Source organism: Python bivittatus, unplaced genomic scaffold (genome assembly GCF_059951505.1).
Source record: "Python bivittatus isolate LINGU-HERP-01145 unplaced genomic scaffold, Pbiv_v1 ctg000100_np1212, whole genome shotgun sequence".
NCBI classification, from domain to species: domain Eukaryota; kingdom Metazoa; phylum Chordata; class Lepidosauria; order Squamata; family Pythonidae; genus Python; species Python bivittatus.
In genome coordinates, this window is record NW_028277038.1 from 2,822,939 (window position 1) to 2,848,137 (window position 25,199).

Genomic DNA, 25,199 nt, shown 5'->3' on the forward strand with positions numbered 1-25,199 from the left:
GGTGATTGTGCCCAGCAGAAAAATGCCCAGGCTTTGGAGCCTGGGCCTTCAGGCCTGGCTGGCACCACGCTGGCCCACCCCCGTGCGGCCCCGCGTGTATTGCCCGTGTACACACCCGCACGTCTTCCCTTGCAGCCACCAACTCGCGTGTACACACACTGTCCTTATCTTTACAGCTCCTCCGCTAAAAACACCAACACCTGCTTTCCAAAACTATAATTACACACACAGAGATACACACACACACACACACACACACACGCGCCTGGGGAAAGAAATGTCAGCAGCTACCTTCTTGCCAGGAAACACCCAGGGTGTCCCACCACCGGGAAACGCCGCCCCCCACTAAGGAGTCCTCCCCCAATCTCCCCATTGAACTCCACGCCCGCCTACCTGCCTTAGGTTCCCCGTGCCCTAGAAGTCCCCTGCGAAGTTGCAAAGGGCTTTTTAGGGAGGAGAGCGGGAAACCCTAACCCTCCCAGCCAGATCTGTGCGCGGGGAGGTCTGGAGCAGAGGGCACGGCTGCTGGACATCACCCATCTGGACCTTTCCACCAGGAACCGCGCCAGCAGGACACTCCTTCCCTCCCTCCCCCTCCCTCTTCCTCCTTCTCTTCCACACACCTCGCACACTCAAAGCAGCTCAGATTTTCCACTGCCCGCCCCCCCCCCCCCCGCACGCCCCCACTTACATCCTCTTCCAGATTCACCTGCTGGTTGCTCGACAGAAACCATGCGGTGAGGGGACGATTTTCTTTTTCGGGAGCCGCAGGGAGGGAGGGAGGGAGAGGAGGCCAAACCCGACAAAGCAGCCCGGGTTCAAAATAAAAGAAAATGAGGAGGAGGAGGAGGAGGAGGAGGAGGAGGAGGAGAGCCTGGCGGGTGGCTCAGATGCCCTCTTCCCTGGCCCGTCCCTTGCGCTCTCGCCAGCTGCGGACGCTCTCCTCCGGGCAGTCCACAGGAAGAGGCATGCTGCGCCCAGCCTCTGATCCGGGGAGGGTTTTCTGCTGCTGGCGCCCGAGTCCAAACTGGGGGAGAGGTCAGCTGAGATCCCGGAAGGTTTTCTGGCCGGGCGCTGCCAATGCTCCAACTCGGTCGCCGCCTCTGAGCGCAGGCTCCCACCTGCCTGGTCCCTTGGCACTCTCCAGCCGTCGGGGAGGCAGCCTCTCACGGCGGAGTCGCTTCCCTCCCTCCTCCAGCCTCCACGAACTCCGTCGCCAGCCTTCTCCCGCCTGCCTTTCCGAGAGCGGCTCCTCCGGGTGCCCGGGAGGGGAGGAAGGGAGGAGAAGCAGCAGCAGGAGGAGGAGGAGGAGGAGGAGGAGCAGGAGGAGGCAGCCCAGAGAGACAGATTTCGGGAGATGCTCCAGGCCGTGGCCGAAAAAGCGCAGACGGTGCAGCCTCGGCGGGAGCGCAGTGGGAGGGAGGGAGGGAGGGAGGGAGGGAGGGGGGCTGGCTTGCAAGGGAGGAGGCAGAGCGCGCTGCGGGGAGCTGGCCCCCTCCGCTTCCCCGCCCGCCCGCCCGCCCTGCCCCCGGGTGACCCAGAAGTTTGCTTCGTCTGAATGTGACCTCTAGACGGCGTCCACAAGCGGCGTGGCACCGGCCCAAGACGGCGAGGGTGCGGCCAACTTGGCAGCGCTCCCCCCTTCCCTCTCTCTCTCTCTCTCTCTCATCTGAATGTCAACAGCCGGGGAAAGAGATCCAGGAAAACAAAGCGTTTCTTAATAGCTTCCTTCTCTCTGATGTGAATCAAAGGGGTTGTTCTTGGCAGCAGCTCCGCCGCGAACTGGCCCCCCCTCCTGTTGTTCCCCGGTTCCTCCCCAGAGGGTGGATTTGGACCCAAACCCTTTGGCTTCTTCGCCGGGCTACACCAGGACGCTGGAAGTGGAAGGAGGTGGGTAGAAAGGGGACCCCCTCCCCAGGAACGAGTGGACGGAGAGCCCCGTTCATGGGGGAGAGTCAAAGACCCCTCCAAATGCAGGAAGTTGAGAGAGGCACGCTCCCCCCCATGCACGAAGCTGCATCTTTCCTGCCCCCCAAATGCGTCAGAGTGTGAAATCACCTGTCCGAATCTTAGCTCTGGCCACCGACTCACTCGCCCGCCTAAAGGGGCACCTACAGCTTTGGTGGGACGGAGCATCTTCTCCCCTCCCCAGCTTCCTCCAGGAACATGTCCCCCTTCTCCTCAACCCACAGCACCTGCACAGCCCACCCAGGGGTCAGCCCCAAACTTCAAAAGGTCGGCAGGACCCGATGTTCTGGATTAGGCTGGGCCACCAACCTTCAAAAAGCCTGCGAGCCAAAAAAAAAAAAATCAAAGAAGGAAGAGGAGGCGGCAAGTAAGGGGGGGGGAATCTGAATTCTGCAGCTGGTATAAATTATGCAAATTAAATTCATTTGCATACATGTATGAGCCTCGATTAGACACTTTCAGTCAGCTACTGGAGATTGAGGGGCTGGGAGAGGGGGCTAAAAGAGCTGGGGCATCTTTGTCTAAAGTGCCTCTTAATCCAAGCAAGACCAGCTAGTCCAGGCTAAATTCTTATGGAAACATAGAACAGCCTAGAACAAGGTCCTCTTACGTTCTCCGACTCTGTGAAGGTCATTAAGGAGTAGAAACATGGACTGGCATTATTTCCAAGAAGCACAGTAAGTCTGGGAATAATCAAGTCTTCAGTTAACAGGTTCCTAAATTCCAGCAAGCAAAGATCTGGATGCAGATGGAAGCCTGGAGACCAGCCGAAATTTAGATCTCGAATAAGACTTCCAACAGCAAGCTCCACTCTGCTAAATTTATTTATCGATTAACGCCAATAATATATTAATTAAGCATGGAGGTTCTCCAAGATTGGAAAGAGTTCTCTTCTGCAAGGCCTCCAGGTTTTATGGGAAGGTGGGAGTTTGCGAGGGGGAGTGGAGGGAAATGTTATCAGATTGGATTCGGTCTCCAAGAACGCCCCTCAATGGGTTGACCCAGGAGTAAGAGCCAAAAAAGTGGAGGAAGTCAACACAAACAGACCCCACCGTTCCTACCTACATGGTTGCTGTTTGAAACAACACATATTTCCTTGCATTGAGAAAACGCCAGAGAACATAAAAGGATTTACTCCTCAACGCGCTCAACACACTCTCCTCAACGCACAACTCCCCAACGTACTGACCGCACACCAAACTGATTTTTTTTTAAAAGGCAGCATCCTTAAAAAAAGAAAAAAATCCAAGCTAAGAGAGCATGCATTCATCGAAAACTTTTTTTTGCATTCTAGCCTGCCATCAGAGGATATACCAACAACAGCTAACAACCACAGATCAAAATAAAACAGCCGACAGGAAAAAGGAAACAAGGCGCACACTGTAATAAAAACACCCCAAGGGAGTTCCTTCAAATGCTGGTAAGGTCAAGTACTATCCCAAAGAGTGGTATTTTAAATCCAGGCCCTGAAGGCAGAAGCAGAGACCCAAAGGAGTTTTTAAGGTTCCCTAGAAAGGAAAATGCCCATCACAAAATTCTCCAGAATTTGCATTCCATAACAAGCCCATGGAAGGGGATCCGGAGAAGAATGTGCCCAGAGAACCACAGAGATTTCAAAACAGGATCTGTTTCTCCCATGAACTCCAGATCGCTCAGGTGTCCTGGCCAACGGTCCACCAACCAAATCCCAGATTTCCAGATTCCAGGAATGCTTCCCCAGGACGTTCTGTTCAACTGTGTGAGAACATGAGTTTTGCAGAGCACATGGAAAACAATTTGAATCTCAAAAGGGGAAGGTGATGATGCTTAAGGAGATGACCCCCACCACACCAGGACACCTCCCTGAATTGAGAGGGCTTCTTTTCATGAGGAGCCAGGTCTAAAAAAAAAAAGAGAGAGAGAATGTTGCAGAGAAGTAAAGCAACTTCTTTTTCATCCCAATTCTGGAGTTTTTGGAGCAGCTGATTTGTAGCATGCAAATGTCCCATTGACCACAAGGGAATGCAGATGTGACATTGGACTTATTGCTCAGTTTTGTAGCAACGAATCTGTTCATTTTCTCTGTTTGTGGGGAGGGGGGAATGTCTAGCTAAAGAACATTCCATCATATAAGCTCATCTCTCCTAATGTTGCTCCTTTCAGCTTTGATGGACTTCAACTCCCACAAACATCTGGTTGATGTGAGTCCTTATTTATAATCTGAAGCACTAGAGCCTTGGCTCAGCTTTCCCCCTGGCACTCTGCCAATGCAGAGAGGAGACACCAAGTTACAGCTCAGCTCCATCCTCTCTGCTCCATCCAAAATATAACAGCCAGTGGCATGATGAAATGGGATGGAGAAAATAGAATTGCATTCATTACAAACCACCAGGCCTTCTCATTCCTGCTTCCAATGCTTAGTAAGCACTTGTGTTCTTCTCCAACGGAATGTAAACAGCCCGGCTCAGTTCCATAAAACTTGTCACGTCAGACAGCCAAGCGTGCAGGTGGAAGAGCAACACGGTAGGTGAGGCACTGAGAGCAGCGCTCAACCCTTGCTCCCACACCTCCAAGGCATTACTCAGGTTGCTACAGAAATGCCTTCTAAATGGCAAGGGTGAGAAAAATGCTGGGTGGGAGGGCAGAGTGCCAGTCCCATCAAGTCGCGAGCCAAGTCATTCCTGGATCTCCAACATGGAGAACAGCCATGTAGTCACTTCTACACATTGCTGGTAGGACACTCAGTCATTCTAGCAACAGCTGGAGGATGATCGATGGGGTGGCCGTGAACAAAGACCTACGGGAACCCGAGGAGACCTGGAGCTCCAGATGCAACCCAGGAAGCCATAGTGTGGGAGATGACCCTCCTATCTGGACATCATCCAGATCTGACAAAGGCAACTCCCAGAACTCTAAGCAGCCTGGTGCATGCTGGGAGATGAAGTTCCTCCCCGGTTGGAGAGTGCCCAGCTTACAGAAGAACTGCCTTAAATAGCTGCCAAGGTACGCCAACTCTCCAATGAATCCCATTCTCCTTCGGGGCCAGCCATTTGGTTGGCTTCCTGCAACTGGGAGGCTGCTTTGAAAAACGAGAAGGAAGAAGACCTCCGAGAACAGGACCCCAGCCCATCATTACAGCCCCTGCTGAATGTGTCGACGGCCTGTTGGATCGAGGGTTTCACGATAAAACTGTCACTGTGCAAGAACTTTCCTTGCGCTTGCCTTGTCTCTCCTTGCTTCGGCGTTAATTACAGGGCGCGCCCTTCTTTTGTCTCGCCAGCGATACATAATCTCTCCTCCTTTGCTTCAACCTCCTGGTCATAGCCAGGGATTCCACAACTACTCACTTCTCGCAAGGGACTACACACCGACGCCGCCGGCCACGAGCCGAGCAATTTCTCTGCCATCAGAGTCACCCTGAGCCGCCCCGCTGCAAAACACGACGTGGGGGCTAAACTAAAGCCTTATTCAGACACCCACCTCCCACCCTGGGCACCGTTTCTTCCCTGTTTTTGCCCCAAATGCACGACACAGACTGCTAGACTTCTCCTAAGCTGGGCCACATCCTCACACACAACGGCAGCTCTTCCTGCCTCCTTGCAGGATTTGCAACTTCCTGCATTTGCGCAGTGCAAAATACGCTATTGGGCCTCACAGACGACCGCTCACAACTGGAAGCGGCGTGAGCTGAGACGGGATGCTTCCATCAGCCGTGCCAAACCCCTTCCATCCCGTGGTGGCCCACCGAGCAACGGACCCTCCAAGCACCGAACGCGCTCACTCGAAACGGGCGACATGAAAAGAGAAAACCAGGACGTCACCTTTCTTAGCCGTTTCCATTTCCTCCTCCGTCCAGCGAGAACTTTCGTTCATCTCCAAAGAAGCTGGTGGAAAGAAAGGAAGAGAAAAGCAAAGATTACAAGAAGAAAAAAACAGAGTTCTCGGAGACGTGTGTGTGCATGTGTCCGCACGCAAAAAGCGTGCAATTTGCAATGGCCTTCCTAAGCCTTGACGGTTGCAGCCTTCTCAACCTGCAGTCCTGTTTTTCGTCCCCTCCTTTCTGCGGGGGGTCTACAGCTAAGAGAGCCACCATCTGCGTTACCCAAGGTGGCCTTGACATCCATCTCCAGCAAAACAAGGATTTCAGATACAAAAGAAAAGTTGTCAAAACAACAGGGCTGCTTGCTGCTGGACAGAGGTGGGCGTAAGAAAATATATTCCAGGTCCGGTTTCCAGATTCTACAACCTGTCCCCATCATCTTTCCAGCTGTCCTCCTGTTTGCATGGGGGCGGCGGGGGGACACAGCCATGGGAAGAGGCTTGGAAGGGAAATCTAGCTGGAGGCCGTGGGTTGGGCGCTCCCTCTGGGGGGGCTTCCGTAGCCGAAAGTGAGTTTCCGCGGAGCTGGAGCGGGGCCAGGAGAGTGCGTAAGTCCCTTCGGGGCTGGGAAGCAGAATTCGCCAATCTCCCGGCCAAGTATTTACAGATCCAGCATCCGAAAAAAACATGGAAGGGTGACAAATCGTCCTTCCCATTGAATGTGGCTTTCTCCAAACCAGGAATGGAACAACGGGAGTCAGGATGTCTGAAGGATCGGAGCAGCCCCAAGGTAAGTTTGGGAGAATGATGGAGAAGAGAAGGTGGTGGGTCTGGGTTTGGCCTGAATGCCTTTATTCTGCTCCTCTTCCAGTTCTTGGAGGGCCATGGCTGTGTGTGTGTGTGTCTGTGTGTGTCTTTGGGCAGCTGTGATCACATGACATGCAACCAGAAACCACCTTAGCCCCGTGTGTGGCGTGACCCAACCCAGGGGGCTTGTTTTTCATCAGGCTACCACCCAAAATGGGGTTCACTGGCTTAAATGAGGTTCCCTTTCCAAAACATTTTATTGCACGATTTTACTTCTCAACTCAGCCTTCCAGCCTGAACAGCAAGGGGCATTTTGGCAGGGGACGATGGGAGCTGGGATCAGCACACCCCGAAGGTGCATGGCTGGGGAAGGTGGTCACGTTTCTCCCTTCCACAAGCACCTGCTGTTTTCACAATTTTTTGCTTGGGGCTAACCCGACTCCTTGGCTCGAGCGGATGCTGAAAACCGGATGGGGAAGGCAAAGACGGAACAGAACCTCCTGCCAGAATGTAAAATTCAAAACTCTGAACCTGAAACTGCTCGCACGTGTCCCTGTTTGCTAACCCCGGGTGCCTACGAGAGAAAAACCCGAGTCCAGGAACACACTCATGCACACACAGCCAGGCACATACACACATCTCCTGGTCACGAAGGAGATTTCTGTTCCATGAACGATAGCCCCTAAACCAGTGTTTCTCAACCTTGGCAGCTTGAAGATGTATGGACTTCAACTCCCAGAATTCCCCAGCCAGCTATGGTTGGCGGATGACAATTTTCAGTAGGCTGCAAACATCCGGGAGGCACTGAAAAGAGGGGAGAGTTTGGTTCCATAGTCTCAGCCCCAAAGCTTCTGCAAAGGATTGTGGGGGGATTATCAGCGCCTTGGAACTAGAACATGAGCAGAAAGGGCACCCACAAAGACCCACTGAGTGTCTGCAATGCCCCCCACTGAAATGGAGATGTTCTCTCCCTTCTGCACTAACGCACGAAGCTGTCTTCAAGGGACACCCCAAGTGGAATGCGTTGTAGTAGCCAAGTCTGAAAACCACACAAGGGTAAATACTAAAATAAATAATTAATTTTCAAGGGGAGGAGCGCCTAAGTCCTGGAGCCGTAGAGGGTTTGGATCTGAAAAGGGCGACGTTGCTTTGGATACGGCGTAAGTGCCCTCACCGTACCGCTACGAATAGATTATCTTCAAGCTTAAATCTGGAGTTGGGAAACAATCTGGTTTCCCATCTCGGGCCTTGATTCACTCATTCAGCTGGAAACCTGGAAGCAGCTTGTAGAAAGGATGTTTCTACAAAGAGGAGTGTTGCCAAGAAGTAAAAAAAACAGAAGCTCTATAGATAAACTTCCTTTTAGCAGCATTTTTATTACCTTGAAGCCAACACCAAAGATTGCTCTCTAGCTGACTTCTCTAGCTCTGTAGGCCCTTTGCTACATTATCATCACCACCACCACCACGTTATGATTCCTAAACACTTAACAAGAAGAAAGAAAAAAGAGTGGTTTCATTCTTATCTTGAGGCAGACGTACTGGATCAAGCAGTTCAACCATTCAATTCCACCTTACTCAGAACACCACCAAGTCACCCAAAAGTATTAAAATCATCTCGCACTTTAACAAGGCGAGAAGCTGCTACCGTTAACCGTCTATTCTGATCGTCGTATCTTTGGAAATCAAACAAGACCCAGAGGACATGAACAGAATCAAACCACAAACACCAGATGAGTAGGTAACCACCTCCAGAGTGGTAGAACCAGCTCTCCACCAGTTCCTCAGCTGAAGCCCTAGTTAATCATCTACCAGTTCTTCCCATTCAAGCTAAGCCTAACTAGGTCTAGATCCCAGCTCTGCTACACACCATCTCTTTCCAAGACAAGATTGCTCAGTTCTCCGCAGCCCTCAAGTGGCCATGAAAGGCAATTTCCCACGGAGAAGCCTGCAGAGAAGGAAGTGGCTTTGAAAAGAATTTCAGTCCAAAATTTGTCATCTCCTGTCCTACTTCTTCAACTCTGGCTCCACCCGTGTTTTGAAACAAGTCTCCTAGCACGCCCTTCCAGGTTGTCCTAGAAAACCAGCGCCGTTCAGGGCAGTTCTGACTTCCCCACCTATATTGTCTGTCGGTTAAAATCTTCCAAATCAAAAGAGGGTAAGTTGTGAAAGCAATGTTTTAATTTAATTAAAAAAAAAAAAAGGTCAACCACTCCACTGTGGTTTATTCTTCTCCCTAGCTGAGGTTAAAGACTAACACAACCACCTCTGCTGAGAATTCCAGTCGCTTGTTAGAATAAAATTAGAGTCGATAATACGGTATTTTCTAATGGCTTCCGTTCTTTCCCTGTTTATGCGCCCACTTGGAAAATTTAGTGCAGTGGGTCCAGTGTGTGTGTGTGTGTCCTTTTCCAGTACCATGTAATTAAAAAAGAAGAAATTCAAACACCCAACCGCACACATGCACGCCTTGTTCTTTCAGCCCTTGCTCTGATGGGTCCCCACCTTCGTTCTGCCCACGTGAATCCCCGAATCCGTTCATCCGTGCCACGACGGGGACGTACCTAGCTCCGAATTCTGCTGGGGTACCGCCACCTCCTCGTGGTTGGCCTCGTTGGCCATAGATCGAGTGATGCGCCCTTTGCGCCAGCCCTGGCTATTGGCTGTTTTGCGCCCTTTGGAGGCGACGGCTTCTTTCTCGTCATTGTCCTCGCCCGACGTATCCTCGTTCTTCTCCCTGATGGAACCGGAACAAGAGAAGCAGACATGATCAGCTTGGGTTTCCTGCAGGGCGCTGTGGTTTCTTAGTTGCAGCTGTGGAGAGACCCAGCAGAGACAGGTGGAGCATCACGGCAGCCAAATCGCACTGGCTTCTCTTTTTCTAGTTTCCCAAAAGTGGGAGGGGGAGAGACCTGGCTGAGAAACACAAAGGCAACCGAGCCAAATGTTCCTTCCAGCCAAGGCTTAAGCTCTGTTAGAGAAAGACGGCCAACTCTTCCATCAAAGTCTAGAAATGCTCATTTCCCCTCCCTGTTAACTCAGAGGCACGGCCTTTCCAAGTCCTTGTTGCAACCCTCGACTGCCAGCCTCAACTCGGCTGCTCTGGTTGGAAGCAGGAAGGGTTCTCACACTTCCTTCAGCGCATTTCAGAAAGACCTTGAGAATCAGCCCCGTGGCCACCACTTGGAGCAACACAATGTCCAGGAGCAAGTTTTTTCATGGAGGGTCAGCTGACATGCCCCCAGTTCTACAGACTCAAAATCAGACCATCCACAGAGCCCAGCGGGTCTCCACTGAACGTCCAGCCAGATGCGGACATGGCCTGCAAGAGATCTCAGAGGAGAAATTTGTCCCGAGCAGCTTTAATTAAAAAAGGTAAAGCTATTTCCCTAGATGGTGCTCCTGAAGGGCCTTCCCAAAGCAACATTGTGTGAAATCCCCAACTAGGACATTCACCGAGTGCCACCTCTAAACGCGGAGGCTCCATCAACCTTGTCCTCTAGGATGACCTTCCTCACCTTCCAGATCGGCTGACTTCCTTTCCCAGAATTCCCCAGCCAGCGTGATCTTGACGAACAACTCTGGGAATGGAAATCCCCACCCTCTGCAGAGCTGCGAGGCGGCGAGGGCCGTTGATAAAGTCCTCCCTCGCAGAAGCCAAATTCAAGTCCATCTGCCAGATTTTGGGGCAGAGGGTTCCACATATACGAGTCCCGCTCTTGTCGGTCGTGAAGCTACGAAACCTCCGTGGCATTTACTGCATCGGAAGGGTAAAATAGCAAAGGTTTGGGGAGGAAAAATATTCTCTCGGCAGGAGCTCCACAGCACAAAACTGCAGCAAGCCCAACCCTGGTAGACGAGAAACGCTCGTTTCAACCCAAGCTCCCTCGAGTTTAAGAAGAAAAGAAAGCCATCAACATCCTCTTTCATCCTTGTCAGAAAGGGAAATGAGGAACATACCCAGCAAATGTAGCGTTTTATGGTTTTACTTGGAAGATCCATCTCCCTGCCTTGCCCCAAATGGCACCCAAGCCAATTGCATGATGGGAAGGCAGTGGGGGAGATCCAGCTGCGTTCTGCAGCAAACTTCTGGAGAAGGAAACAAGGTGGGTCACAAAGACCGAGACGAGAAACAGATGCAGCGCGAGATCCACCTTGGTTCCTGGAAAGCAAACCCCATCCAACTTACTTTGTCAGTTCCTCTTTGTCATTTTCAGATTCTGGTTTCTCCTCTTCCTTCTCCCCATCCTTCTCTTTTTCTTCTTTTTCTTCTTGATTATTCCGGGGCATTTGCTGCTGCTGCTGCTGCTGCTGCTGCTGCTGCTGCTGCAAGGTGGGAAGGAGAATCAAAAATATGGAAGTTGAGCGCCCGGAGGAGACTAAAACATCGGAGCCGTGACTTTCAAGCCAAGCCAGAACGCCGCGTTGTTGTTTTTCCCCCTGCTCAGAGGAGAAAAAAATCGGACATTTTTCGAGAAAAGCATCAGCGCGCCTTCGTGTCCGGATTTCATCGGATCACCCCGTTTTATCCGTCGTCGCGCCTTTTGACTTGGTTTTAAGTATGGGCATCCTGCCCATCCTTAAGCAGACTTGCGACAGCTTACCAATGAAAAGGATACCGTTCAGGGCATCCTTCGCTCCTGGGCCATAAGGAGGAAAAGGAGGACCATTTGCAGAGAAAGGAAAGAGGGTGCTTTTTTAAACCCCGATTCCCTGGGGTTACGAAACAAACCCACCTCCTTTCAGGTTAAAAAAAAAATCTGGTAAGGGGGTAAGGAGGATTCAGGAGGGATAGAAAGCGACAATTCAAAAGCCTCGGGGCATAAGTGTAAAAGCGGGCGTGAATTTGCCCCTCTTCTGAATCTTGCTTATTAAATTTCTATTCCACCTGTCCTCCAGGACATGAATACAAACTTTCGTGGTTCTCCTTTCTCCCTTTTATCCCTACAGAATTTTAGGAAGCTCTGCGCTTTGCCAGTTTTAGCGCAGGCACGAGGCTTCTTCTACTTTCTCGTAGCCCCACGCCCGATGCACACTTACACACGCAAACACGCCTCCTAGAAGTCCAGTCTCCACACCGGCTGCAAAACAGAGGCCAGCAAAGAAAAAAAGCCTGCAACGAAAAATCTCTGAGAAAGGGACCGAGCTGGCATCGCCCGGCTACAGCCAAGCCTTTTCCTAAAAAGGGGGGGCACGCTGGCAAGTTTTCAGTCCGGGTGACTAAACCGGTTGGCCACCGTTACAAAGGGGCCAGGAGATGGCCATAAAAAACAGGCAGCCACCATCTTGACTTTTTTGACCACCCAAGTCAAGCTGTGCCGACCATGGGCCTGTCTGCATCGCTTCTGGATCTGCTTCAGCAAAAACAGCACTCTCTGCGAGAAACCATCGCTTTTAGTGCCCCTTGCGCACGAGTCCCTGCCACGCACCAAGGCACATATGCCAGCCGGCTGGATGACTTTGAACCAGCCCCTTTTGGCCCAACTGAACTTGCAGGGTCGTTGTTAGGGAAGAAACAAGAGGAGGGGGCATTCCATTCACTGCCTGGCGTTGTGCCAATCGAGGCACGATCTTGATCCAACTGATCAAACTACAAATAAATGCAGATCCAGCCCCATATCAATGCTGTTGGTGTAATGGATAAAGGGTTAACGCGCTTTGATTTCAACCTCAGTTTGGGGATTGTGGCCAAAGGCACCGTGCAAATTATTATCTGCACATATAGGGCTAGACTGCATGATTAATTGGGCTTTACACCCAGCCTGTCTTCCAGGGATCCAGAACGCTCCTTCCTGTAACATCATCCCCATAACACCCCTGTGAGGTAGGCCAGTGTGCTGCCGCGGTAGGAGGAGGACTTCCCCCTGCTCTCCACAGTCACGCGAGGACCAGCTTTTGTTTCTCTAACGCCCTGAGAATTCGGGGGGGGGGGAGGGAGGGTTGAGCTTGGCAGGCTGGGAGCAGGCCGTTCCAAAGCCCCTGTGACACATCTCTTGGACAAACACAAGCCTGGTGAACTTCTGCCTAAATGAGTCAGGCATCCCGCAGGATGGCCCTCCTCCAAATCCGCACAGAGCATTGGCAAGCTTTTCCCCTTGGAAAAGAGTCCCAGCCCTTGGCTGGATTTCTGCGCCACGCAGGGGGTCGTCTGGGTGGCCTCCGGGCGCCCCGCTGGACCCGTCGTGCTGGTCTCTTGCAGAAGAGAATCTGCTGTTTGGCCCCGTCTCCCCCACCCACTCAGAACGGAGCGCGCATTCCTCTCCGGCACTATCTCGTCACGCCTTTCCCCTCCTGCCTAAATCGCTCTGCAGGGTTGCAAAAAGCCTGCCGGCGTATTCCCCGTTCTCGCCTCGCTGGTCAGGAGCCGGGGGCCCCGCCAGCCTGACAGTCCTCCCAGGGCTCGGGACGCCTGGCGGCTGCTGGCACCATCCTCCTCCTCCACACACGAATTATAAACAGCGCCCGACCTTTGCTCTGATTTCCAGTTGCATCCCGTACGGCGCAGCTCCTCCGCTCCCCCCGCCGAGGGAATCCGGCGTCCCAGAAGAGTTCCCCCACCTACGCCACGGTGCAAGCCCACACCAGTGCACCGCACGCCCACCGATCACCAGGGAAACACCAGCCCAGCAAGATAGCTTATCTGCCCAACAGCACGCGGGCTGCTGGAAACGGCGGGCAGCCGTTGCAGCGTTGGCCGGCGCTCCCAGACCGTGCCTCTCCGGGGCCTGCCGTGTTTCCCCTTCTCGGGACCTGTTCTTGGCTCCCCTTCCTGACACACTTCGCGCGTACAAGGAGCAAGGCTCTTCTTGCTCCCTGCTTGCCGTCCAAGAGCGGGGAGGGGTTGCATTTACATCCCCCCCTCCTGTTTAGTTCAAGGAAACTACTGACGAATGGGGGACGAGAGAGAGGACTTTTCACGTTGTTCAGAGACGGTCCCGGACGCATCCCCAGAAGCTCCCCCTTTCCCAACGTGGGTGTCCGACGGTCCCTGGAAGAGGCCCTCTTCCTCGGAGCAGAAAAGGACCGGAGAGAGACGGCCCTTTAGCGAAAAGCAGGTGGGGCGGGGGGATTTTCCCGGCCAAAGGTTGGCCTTTCGCTCTCGGGACCTGCTCACCTCCCAGGCCTGCTCTCCCAAGGAGTTCAACACCACCAGCATCTCTTCTGCCTGCCGTCCCCGAGGCCTCCTCATCGCGCGGCCATCCCCGTGCGGCGTGCTTCACGCTCTCCGGCTCAAATGGCTTCCTGGGGATTTGCATAGCTGAGCCGTAGACTCGCCACGACATTCCTGTTATGATTTTGCAATCGCCTGGAATAACACGGCTGCTCTCCGTCGACGAGCCGAGATGAGTCATGAGCTATAAAACCACCACGCTCGTCACCGGGGACCTTCTGCGTTGGCTGCAGCCTTGGCGTGATTCATCTCGACGGATGCCAACCTTAACCCCGTAGCCCAATTCTCTCCTGCTGCTGGCCGCTGACTTTTGAGGCCTCGTGAGGGGTTATGCAGTCCTCCCAGGGAGGGGGGCGTGCACATACACACGCGCACACGTGGGTGTGTGTGTTTGTATGCACGGTTCCCAACGGCAGAACAACCAGGCCCTCTGAGTCGTGGCTGATGTTTGTGCCTGTGGTGTTTTAAACCTTCGGGGCCAAAAGGAAACACACAGACACATTTTTGTCCTGGGTCAAAACAGCCTTCTGTTCAAACCACGAATGCGGGTTTTCCTCAAGCCTAAAATGAGTCAAACACCAGTGGGGGGGCCTCTCCTGCTCTCCCTATTTGCCAGTTGGTTGAAGGAAGCAGAGGTGGGGTTATTTGCCTTGGTCTACAAGTGCAAATGTCCCTAGAACAGTGTTTCTCAACCTTGGCGAGTTGAAGGTGTGTGGACTTCAACTCCCAGAATTCCCCAGCTAGCCGTGCTGGCTGGGGAATTCTGGGAGTTGAAGTCCACACACCTTCAACTCGCCAAGGTTGAGAACCACTGCCCTAGAGGGATACTGAAAACCACCTGCATTCACGTAACACATTCTATCCTAAACCCACATAACTGGAGATCCACAAAACAGCCATCCTACCTACCTACCTACCTACTGTGGCTTAAGGAATAGACCCAGATCACACTATTGGCTAAAATAATGGCTGGGTTTTAACAATGCTAAGCCACAAACAACCCATCTAGCCTTCAGTCCCACGCTGCGATGACCCAAGCGTGTTAAATGACCCAAAGCTTCATTAAAACTAACTTAACCCTAACTCAACTATTTCTTGAAAGGTTTTTATATACTCCTGACTTCTGAGAAGATTCCTACCTGTTGTCCTCCCTTCCTTTTTAATTCTTTTAACTTCTTAAAAATATCTACCGCTGGCTTCCAGAAGGACGGCCAGCTATTTACAGTATAATCAGATAAAATCAATGGAGCACATACATAACCAAGACAACACTAATAAAATCTTCAGAGGTCCAACGTCCACCCAATGGGAGATGAAGACCTCCATGGAAAAGCTCTACCTTGACCATCTTCTTAAACACCAGCAGAGAAACAACCCCAAATCTCTCATGTCAGGCAGTTCCTGAAGAATGGTACAATCAGAGAGAAAATCATGGGTCTTCCAGGCCCCTCTCCCACTTCATCCCTGGAAGGGACCTTCAACATCACATGTGGGGTAGTTCTGTTCCCTCTGAAGGAGATGGTCTCCATCTTTTGTGAATGACAGCTCCTGCTATCCCTTGCTCCTGGCCACGTTGGTTAGGGCAGGGAGGAAGTGGGAGTCTCAACCTGGAAGAATGTTTGTGTTGCCAGTTCTGCATTAGTCACCGTATCGTGTTTGTTGGCTAACCCAGTGCACATAGCAACATGTGGTTATCCACCCATGGTTTTTCACTGGCTTCCTCTGCTCTCCCAGTTGGCTAGTAGAGGGGCCGTTTCCAACTCATCCAGCCTCCAATGAAAAGTAAAGCCTCTGCAACAATTGTCCTTCCTTCAATTTTTCCTTAAAACCACAAAGTTAAGGGATGGAGGAAGGCTGGCCCGTTCATGGATTCCCCCTGCACCCCGGCAACTCTTGTACTTAACATGAAGCCCACGTGCAAAAATAGCCTAACTGACCCAAGAAATTTTGGCGATTTCTGAGAAATGTTTGGGATGAACCTCTAGGGAGCAGGAGAGTTTTTGTAATTGTGAGCCAACTCACCAAGGAACATGCACGACCAAAAGAAGAACCTTGTGGGTCAAATAATAAAGGGCAGTCTAGAGATATGAAAACTCAGAGGAAAATATCTTCCCCAAAAATCAGGGGAACCCCCCCCCCCAATGATTCTGTTTTTCTCCTCTACACACGTCTTGGCCCAATTATTTATAGGAGGTGAGTTGTCCTGATTTCTACAAGTCAATCAGATGCCAAAATGCAAGGTATATAAGGCAGCAGCTGTGCCTACTGTGTTCACCTTCCCCAGTTATTGTTATTCCATAGCCAACTATCTTGGAAAACAGGCACCTTCTAACTAGCTTGGCTACAGACTCACATTCCATGAAACTGTCTCATCCTGCTTTGAAAGTGGCCACTGTTGCATCTGTTCCACTGAATTCCACCCCCAAGTGGGCTTGCTGGGCATGGGGAAAAAATGCCTCTTGTCGCCTTCTCACTGCAAGGACACAGATGGAACAGCTAAAAGGACAGATCTTCACAATCACAGCATGAGAAGGAAAAACAAGCTGGCATCAGGCAAGTAAAGAACCCAAGACGTCTTATTTTAAACCAGCATTATATGCAAGAGACAGCAGAAAGCTGGGTTAGATCTCAAGACGGTATCTGCAGGAATTTGAGCCAGCTCCGATGTCAAGTACTTGTACAAGAATCTACCTTTAAGAATAGGTGTGTGCAATTTCAGGCACTCAGATTTGCCTTGACCCATCTAGGTGTCTCACACTACTTCTACCAACCAGAATAATCAACTGTCTGATCGTTCATCCTGCAGAAAAGTCTGTAACCTGAACTCAAGTTTCCAGTAGCTCCATAGGTCAGATTTCAATCTTGGATAGGAACAAACAACTGTTACAAAGTGAGATGGTCTGTGATTCATCTAGTGTTAGCCCTTTGAGGTAGACCAGACTAAGAAACCAAAGTTATGAATACTAAACCTACTGTTATTACAGGGTTACAGTAAAAGATTCTTGCAAGTCTAAAGAGTCACCCCTCCCTGTCTTTACAAGAGAACTAGGGAGGGTCAAGTCTGAGGTGCTTCCTCAAATTACATTTCTGCTCCAGACTCAGATTTCTCTTATCTGACCACTGTTTTAATTGCAGCTCTCTTTCCTGTTCCTCAAGGTTATTCTCACATCCCATTACATCTAGGTTAGCACTGCTGCTACTGATACTTTATGTGTTGGGTGAAGCCATGGTTTCTTTAACCATAGTCAGTCAATTAATCTACAACGGCTGAGTTCACACAAGACACGCACTATGTGTTCACGTGACTGCTTAGTTTGGTTATGGAATTAACCCATTTTCTGAATGAACCCACATTACAGGCTTCGCTGAGTTTGGAATTAACCCATTCAATCAACCACTCCACTTCCAAATAGCACAAAACGTATCATCAGAAATGGTTCCAAACAGGCTGTTCTAGCTCGAAAGAAGTCTAGAAGTGATCCATCCAACTGTGGACAACCATCCTGTTCTAGGATGGGCCATTTCACTCCCCTCCCACCAACGTCAACGGCCTTTACTCAACCTATCAAACTAGTCCAAGGGCAACTAACCAGCTTTGGCACTTGTACCAATGCAGTCATTCCGGTTGAAATTCACTTAAGGAAGTGTGTTTTTCTGAACACAACTGCCAAGCTAAAAACAAACCGAATGATAGCTTAGTCGCCACTGATGGTGGCTCTCCAAGATTCCAGCAAAAGGATACCCAAGACTGAATAGAATCATGCAAAGCAAGGGCTCCTTAGGTTTGGGTCCCTCCCTATATTGACTATGGGTACAGTGACCCTATTTTCTTGGAAAGAGTAAAGGATAAACCTGAAAAGGGGGCAAATCTGAAAGAGGTTCATAAGGATTAAAAAAAACAGAACTGTTTACGTTTGCAACTTTGCTTTACAAAGGGAAATTCAAGAGCAAAACCAGGAAAATAAAGAATTAAATTAAATCAATCTTAAAGGACAGCTTTCTGAAATAAAGGACTGTTCTTTATAAGAAAGGGCGGAGGGTCACTGTAACTATGGGTCGCACACTCACCATAGTATCTCAAACACGTCCTTACAATAGATTAGATGCATTCTAAAGGACACAACAACGTCCCTTGGAACAACAGAGTTTTATGGAGCAGCGGTGGAAACCAAGGGAGGGGAGGGGAAAAAAGAAAACAGCTAAACAACCATTTTGGTGTTCAAACCTCCCACCCACGCAGACCACAAATGAGAATGAAAAGAGCCTTTAAAAGCAACCTCCGCTCCTTCACAGGTAAAAGCAGAAACTGCAAAGTAAGTGAGACGTTTCCTCACCACTTGGACACCCTCCAAGTCTCAGGGTGCAGTGAAATTTTACAATATTTTTGCCCGCAACGCCAGTCTTCATAGCACATGTTTTGCAAACACGACGGTGGTCCATCTCTCCCTCGTGAACTCCCGGTTTTGCCTGTCTGTTCTCCAAAGCCACGCGACGACGTAACGCTTTAATCTCTTGACTCTCTTACATCAAAATTCTTAAAAGCAAGCTAGCAAACTCTGGCACCTTAACAAACATCTCAGACTATATAAACCAGCTCTGGAAGCAGAAAATTAAAAAAGGCAGTTCCAGGAATAAACAGGAGGAATCACAAAGCTGCCTTTGCACTATACAGGGGGAAGAAAAACAGGGGTTTCCCATGACTGTTGTTTTTTTAACACTCAGCAACCTCATTTTTGGCCATACTGAACAGAAGCACTAGAAGTTATCATTTAGCCATGTCTAGAACAGGATTTTCCCATTCTTTTCAGGCTGCAGAACCCTGCTCAAGAGGCAAAATTAGAGCTATCCTTTCTGTTGTTGTTACAGCTTCCGTTTTTTTTTTTTAAAAAAGCTACAGCTTTGTCAGAAAATTGGTGATGTTCAAGTGAACATTTTCTCCTCCACTTAAGTCTCTCCAGGAATCGTGGAAGTTTAGAGTTCTGCAAAGCACAGATTGGAAAATCCCAGTCTAGAGGCTCTGCGCCCCTGCACTCTGGAGAAAACACACAAATCAGTGGCAAAACATGTGTTTTGGATTCTCAAAGGAGGACTCATAAAGACCTGGGGCACCTCCGATGAAAAGATCCCACAGACCAGGCTGGAGAAGGCAAAGAACCGAGGCCTACAGCCCTGCAAAACGTTGGCGCCCACTCCCAAACCATCCCCAGGCGCTTCCTGCTTCCAATTGGGTTTCCTTACCTGGTTCTTTCCTCGCCTGCGATAATTTCTTCTCACCAAGTTCTTATAGTTCTCATTCTTCTTGGTCAAATAGTAGTAGAGAACGCAATCCGCCACCGTCTAGAAAAAACGAACCACCACACGTGTTGGTGATACTTGATAACAAGGGCGTGGAAGAGAAGCACACTTTGGATAACACAGTATGGAACTTGGGCTGCAATTGGGGAGGAGGAGGGCGCCTTTCGAAGCATCACAACCCACAAGAGGATCACCAACCAGTACGTCCAGCTCTTAACCCAGGGATGGGCCAATTCTCCAGAGCTTCCTTGGACAACAGCTGCCACCGGCAAGGTTTCTGGTTTCATAGGGGACGTGGGGAAGACATATAGCCAAATTTGAGGACGAGTTCTTAAAGAGGCTGAACCCAGTCTCTTTTGAACAGGGAAAAATGCCCCCGTAAAGCTGAATAAAAAAGAAAAATTCCAACCAAGCACGTGTACTTGATAAGAAAATTCCCTCTTTGCAATCATCCCTTGCTGGGGTCTTCGGTCCATTTCCCCCCTCCACCTTAAATTTAAGTGTAACTTCTGGGCCCTAATAATGTCTTGTTCCTATTGTAAGACATTTTCAGTTTCAATTTATTACAATCCACTACCGTAAGAGAAATGCTCTTTCCGGGGTTCCAGGCAGAGGGGTGAACCTGGGCTTTGTAAACCACAAATTGCAACTTGGATTTTTGTACAATTCAATAAACTATGTTTAAGCAAACCACGGTTTGGTGTGGTGTTTGAACTAGGCCATTGGGCCGTCCTACTGTCCCAGAATTACGGTTTCATAGTGTTGTCAAACAATGGCGCTCTTTTGCCTGTAACTGACAAAATTACCCAACCATTTTTGTTAATGTAATTTAATTTAGGGGCCGCCTGACAATCAAATGATTCTGGGCAGCTTATAACTCAAAACCAACTTATTGTAAGAAAAGAAAAATACAATGGATCAGAGGAGCAGAGTACTAAAATCAAACTCAAAACCACGCAAAGCAAAGCAAAATAAAATAAAATAAAATAAAATAAAGCAAAGGGAAACACAATCAATCCAAGAAGGGGCCCCAGAATCATCCTGTCACCAAGCCCTGGAAGAACCACCAGGTCTTCCACGACTTCCTGAATGACATTATCTAGGAGACACGCCATTTTTGGAAGCTGGAAGGCCTGTTCTCAGAACACAAGTTTCTTGTGTGGAAACCACTTCACAACTTTATCCCAGTCTTCTGTTCTTTCTGGCCTTGAGTTTGCAGGCTGAGTTACTGTTTTAGTAAGCAGAATCTGGGGTACTGACAAAGAAGATCCAGCAGCTTCTTCACATTATGGAAAGAAGGAATTGTCTGGGATGAGCTTTCTTTGATAAAAGACATTAATGGGAAAGGATTAAAAAAAAATCCACTTACTTTCCTGTCCAGAAAGGACGCAATAAGACCAAAATTCTTTGGATGTTGCATGAACCTGGAAGCAGAGGGACGAAAACAGTGATTAAGAAAACAATCACAAAGACATTTGGTTCATTTGGTTGGAGTAACCAACCAGTACTTTTATCTAAATAACCATCAGAAGCAAGAGTTGGGCTGAAACATACACAGCAGAGGGTGTCCTACAGGTACTACAGATACTCTGTAGACTACAGATACTCTGAGCTATGCTTCCCCAAAATCCCTCACCACAGGCCATGCAAGTTGGGGACGATGAGAGTTAGAAGTCCAAACCACAAGGGACATCAGGTTGTCTACAGAGGTTCCACACTTCTTGGAGTGAAGAACTCCCCATCTTAGCCTGCACTCAACAATTCTCAATGACAACTGCTCTCCACTCACTTCTCCCGGAAGATCTCTTTCTCCTGCTCGCTCCACATGTTCATCACCTGCCGGTCCTTGTACACCTTCATGGGGTCATCCATAAGGCCATTCATGTTGATGAACTTGATGCGTTGCTGCTCAGCGTCATACAGCATTGGCGGAATGACAGCAAGCTGGCGCATCTGTTTCTCCAGATTCTGTTGGGGAAGAGTAAAGATGACAGAGGGGTCTTGGGAGGGAGCAAAGCACGGGGAAAAAATAGCCCAAGACTTAGACAGAGGACAAACCAGAGAGAGAGATTTTTGGGACTGCAAGAAGATGAACTTTCATTCATTACTCATCCATCTGTTGTAAGCCTCACCCCACTTTTCAGATAATTACTGTCTTGTGTTTCCTTGGAACCCCAAAACACAGCTCAAATGGTACCAGATTAAAAAATTGCGCTTCATTTCATAAACCTATGGGGTCTTTTGGGATTGATGGTGGATGGAGTATAATCAAGGGCTAACTAATGGTTAATGGTGAATTTCTGTTAGTGTCAGTTTCACTGAGGAATTTGGGATGATAGAAAAATACTGTAAAGCAAATAAATAACTCGCATGACATCTATGTGGAAACCTCCACAGTCAGAGGTAGCCTATCCTTGAAAATGATGTTCTGGAGGGGACAAACAATCAGAGAACACCTGCAGCCTGCAGGCCCAGCTTGTGAACTTCCCAGAGGCACCCACAGGGCCATTTTGGGAAGTCTGATGCTGGATTAGATGTTCCTTGGACATGACCCAGCTTCTTATTTTATATTAGCTAGTGATGGAAGCTCCAGATATTGAGGAAATCCACCTCAGAGTACTGAGGACTATGGAAAAGGAGAGGACCACAGACCTTACTTCCTGCTTGAAGGCTTCTTGGAAACATCTGGTTGGCCATGAATGAAAAAGGTGTGTTGGATTCGACTGGCCTTTGGCTTGATCCAGCAAAGCTTTATTATACCGACAATCAGTACCGAAACAGCAGACTTTGGAGAACTTAGCTCCATCTGATTTTTCTATCTTGGGAGAATCAAGCTGGGCTTTTGCTTTCACCTTACAAAAGGCTATCTGGGAAATGAACAGGGAGGCCTCCCAAAGAGTTACAGAACAGGGTTGAGCCCCATCAAGATGGCAGTGCAAATGTTTGTGGGTGGTGTTTGCTCATAAGGGCCCAAAAGCAGGAGACCAGGGAGCCCAAAGTGCAAGGCAGGAGAAGCTCTTGGTCCAATCCATCTAGACCAGGATTTGCTGGACCGTTGGGCAGCAACATTAACAACCAGTTCCAGTGTCCAGATCGGTTGCGGCTGCATCGCTTCCCCAGAGAAGAAATGAGAGCTGAGAAGGACAGGACGTGAAGCATGGAGGAACTGGTGACCCAGCCTCACCTCTTGTTCCGAGAGCCCATCAATAATCTCTGACACCTCGTGTTCGCTGCGTGCTGCCGACATGGAGAGTCCGCTGCCTCTTTGTCCTCCCCTGCTGAGAAACGGCAGAGAAAAATGCTGAAAAAGAGACGTTTGGTTCCTCGCTCCCCATGGTCTCCTCTGACAACGTTGGCGTCCGTAAGGGCCAAGGAAGAGGAAGAGAGATCAATGCTGGGAAAGACAAAGGGTGTGGAAAAGTAGACCGGGGGGGGGGGTTATGGGAGCAGGACCTAATGAGCAGAACGCAGACCTTCCCAACGATTCAGCCAATCAGTTATGCAAAGAAGGGCTTAGCTGAGCATGACAAAGTGTTTTGACCATTTTTGACACAACATGCATGTTCTGAGGCCACACTGGCTCTCTTGAGAAGCTACACGCTCCAAAAAACATTATTGGGGAGGGGCCTCCAGATAAAGAAATGGATGAGGATGAGCCTCCGGCCTGATTTAACTCCAACCCAACTGAAGCTTAATTGCAACGAAAACAAATCAATAACCTGCAGTTCATAGGGCTATTCCCCTGTGTATTTTTTTTTTTTTTTAATCCTTCTCTCACATTAAAAACTGCAATTTGACAGCAACCTCTTGGAGAAAATGCTGTAATTTATTTCACAGTAGGATGCTAAAGTAACCAAGATGGTCTGAGATGGTCCTATCTTCTCTCTTCAAAGCTCACGCTGGCAGAAGAGAGGACGTAACTGGGTTGACATGGATGGCTAGACCTTGGTCTCAGGGAAGGACCAAAAAGTTTCCTAGAGGGAAGGAGGAAATGATCTCTGGAGCATAAATCTTCTTTTTGGCCACAACTTGTCATACCCTCAAAGACCACAAATGGAGCAGCAGATTCCCTTCAAACAACCCACATGCCTCCAGCTGACCTTTGCATTCGCTCCTGAAGTTCTCTCTGCTTTCTGATCTCAGGGAACTGTTTCTCATAATATTCACGCACTCTGCTCTCCTTGGCTCGGCGCCGGGGGTTATTTTCAATACGTTCCACCTTTTTCTCCCAAGCTTCCATCAGCTGGTCATACCGCTGGCAAAACTTCTGCTCCTGAAGAGCCAGGGCAAGTGATTGTGAGGGAAAGAGAAGCAGAGAGAAGTCATGAAGCAGGTTCCCCTCTTCTCCCCAAATCCAATTTCAAGCCGTATCTAGTCAGGGAAAATTAATAGGGATTTTCAGGACCAATTTACACCTCCTGAAACTCATCCAGATAACAACTCCTGAGTTCATTCAACATGCAGCATCACACTTTGATCTGGGTGAAGGGTATTGTGTGAGTGTAGCTACTGTATTTTGTCAACGACGGTGTGTGGCCTGGCATGAACCTAGCCCACTATGGTTTCATCAACAAAGCGTGGTTTTAGGGTGGACTTAGCTCCACAAGAGTCAGAATTCTGCACGAACCAAGATATATTCTAGGACACTTCTCACATCCTTTCGCAGCAAGCAAGATTTCCCAGGAAGACTTGGTGTGCAATATGGCGAGGGCATCATTTTTCAAGTCTGAAAAGCAAGGCCACTGAAATTCACACAACACAGCACACACGAACACACAGAACAGAAAAGCAGAAAGATCAAGACACAGAGCCCTGCCGTCCGCGTATGATTCCTCGTTTTGTGTCCTCAAAATAAATAAATAAAGATCTGCAACCTGAAGGGACAGGAAGAGAAATCTTTCTATAAGTGCACCTCCAAAAACGGAGATGTGTCTACGTAGAGATGGAAGCCAAGAAGAAGATGTGCGTTGAAAGTAGCGTGACCGACTAAAAGGCACCCCTGAAGAAAAAGGACTTCAGAGGACCAAAAAGAAGGTTCTGAGAACGTAAAGAACATCTCTGTGGGAACCATCTTGGCCTTTCATAAAGAAAGCGCGCTGGTGTCACACCACTTGTTTTGGGCCTACAACAACTCTAATTCCGTAGCATCCAATCTTTAATTCTGCTGTGTTTGCTTTGTCGGGCACTTCTCAAACACAACAGTACTGTAGCGTTTTGGCCTGGTTTTCAACCCAAAATCCATTTGTCTGAATGACCATTGTACCCTTCCTAATTTCTGTTCCAGCTCCAAGAATCTTCTTCCCCTCCACCCCTCCTTTTTGAATATAAAGGACTACTGACACCATTCATTCCTGGAAAAAAAAATCCCCTTGCAACTTTTATATTAGAAGGAGATTTTTTAAATTAAGGAGAAAAACCCTAGATTGATGTGGTCTCCATTCTTAGCAACCGCCCTACAGTGCTCTAATGTCGGTGTGCTGTATTTCTTCTGTTATTTATTAGGTACACCAGGAATAGGCAACTGGAAACAGTACAGATACAATAAAAATAAAACAAAACACTGTTAAGTTCAACATAAGATGCCGGCATGTTGATACTGCTAATTTTTCCCAGCCTCAAAACTGCAAACACGACTATAGAACAGCCTGGGAATTTAGTGAATTCATAAATTCAGTCGCGGCGTTTCTCAATTTCTGCTTCCACCTTTCTGTACACACGCAGCGGATTGATTTATTCATCCGCCGTCATTTTTAGCCATCGACGTAACGGTACAAAAAAGCATTCGTTTCCAAAGTGGCAAATTTTTAAAAGTTAAAATCAAGGCAAAACCCACAGAAATACCCCAGATTGAAACAGCGGCTGAGGGCCGGCGCAGCCTCGATTCAGAAGGAACTCCACCTGACCTGAGCGATAATCGGTGTTAATAATTAATGTTTCATTATTGTTCCTGTTACAAATTACGCCACCTTTCAAGGCAAAGTCTCTTCATAATTGGCACCAGCAGCAACCAGAGTTATTTCTGGTCTTCAGAAAGACAAAAGAAACGATGTCCTCAGAGGTGAAGAATCCAGGACCAGGTGTAGGTAGAAACCAACATTGCTAACTACTCCTAAAATACTACACAGGGCAAGTAAGAAACTTCTACGAGTAAAATAATGCCT

The 25,199-nt window shown here is 49.1% G+C and overlaps 1 protein-coding gene across 17 annotated transcripts in view; it reads right to left on the minus strand.

Annotated features, from left to right (window-relative positions):
* NCOR2 (nuclear receptor corepressor 2) overlaps positions 1 to 25,199 on the minus strand; it is a 154,381-nt gene that overhangs the window by 63,028 nt on the left and 66,154 nt on the right. For 9 of the 17 annotated variants that reach the window (XM_088135276.1, XM_088135282.1, XM_088135274.1 and 6 more), the window contains exons 10-17: positions 23,139 to 23,311; positions 22,223 to 22,316; positions 20,828 to 21,006; positions 20,408 to 20,462; positions 18,982 to 19,080; positions 10,762 to 10,898; positions 9,137 to 9,309; positions 5,769 to 5,831 (exon numbers count right to left, since the gene is read on the minus strand). In XM_088135276.1, the coding sequence (XP_087991402.1) occupies positions 5,769 to 5,831; positions 9,137 to 9,309; positions 10,762 to 10,898; positions 18,982 to 19,080; positions 20,408 to 20,462; positions 20,828 to 21,006; positions 22,223 to 22,316; positions 23,139 to 23,311 (973 nt within the window). Of the gene's footprint in view, positions 1 to 5,768; positions 5,832 to 9,136; positions 9,310 to 10,761; positions 10,899 to 13,686; positions 13,873 to 18,981; positions 19,081 to 20,407; positions 20,463 to 20,827; positions 21,007 to 22,222; positions 22,317 to 23,138; positions 23,312 to 25,199 lie in introns of those variants that run through there. The other 8 variants (XM_088135283.1, XM_088135272.1, XM_088135285.1 and 5 more) reach the window with 5 other exon arrangements.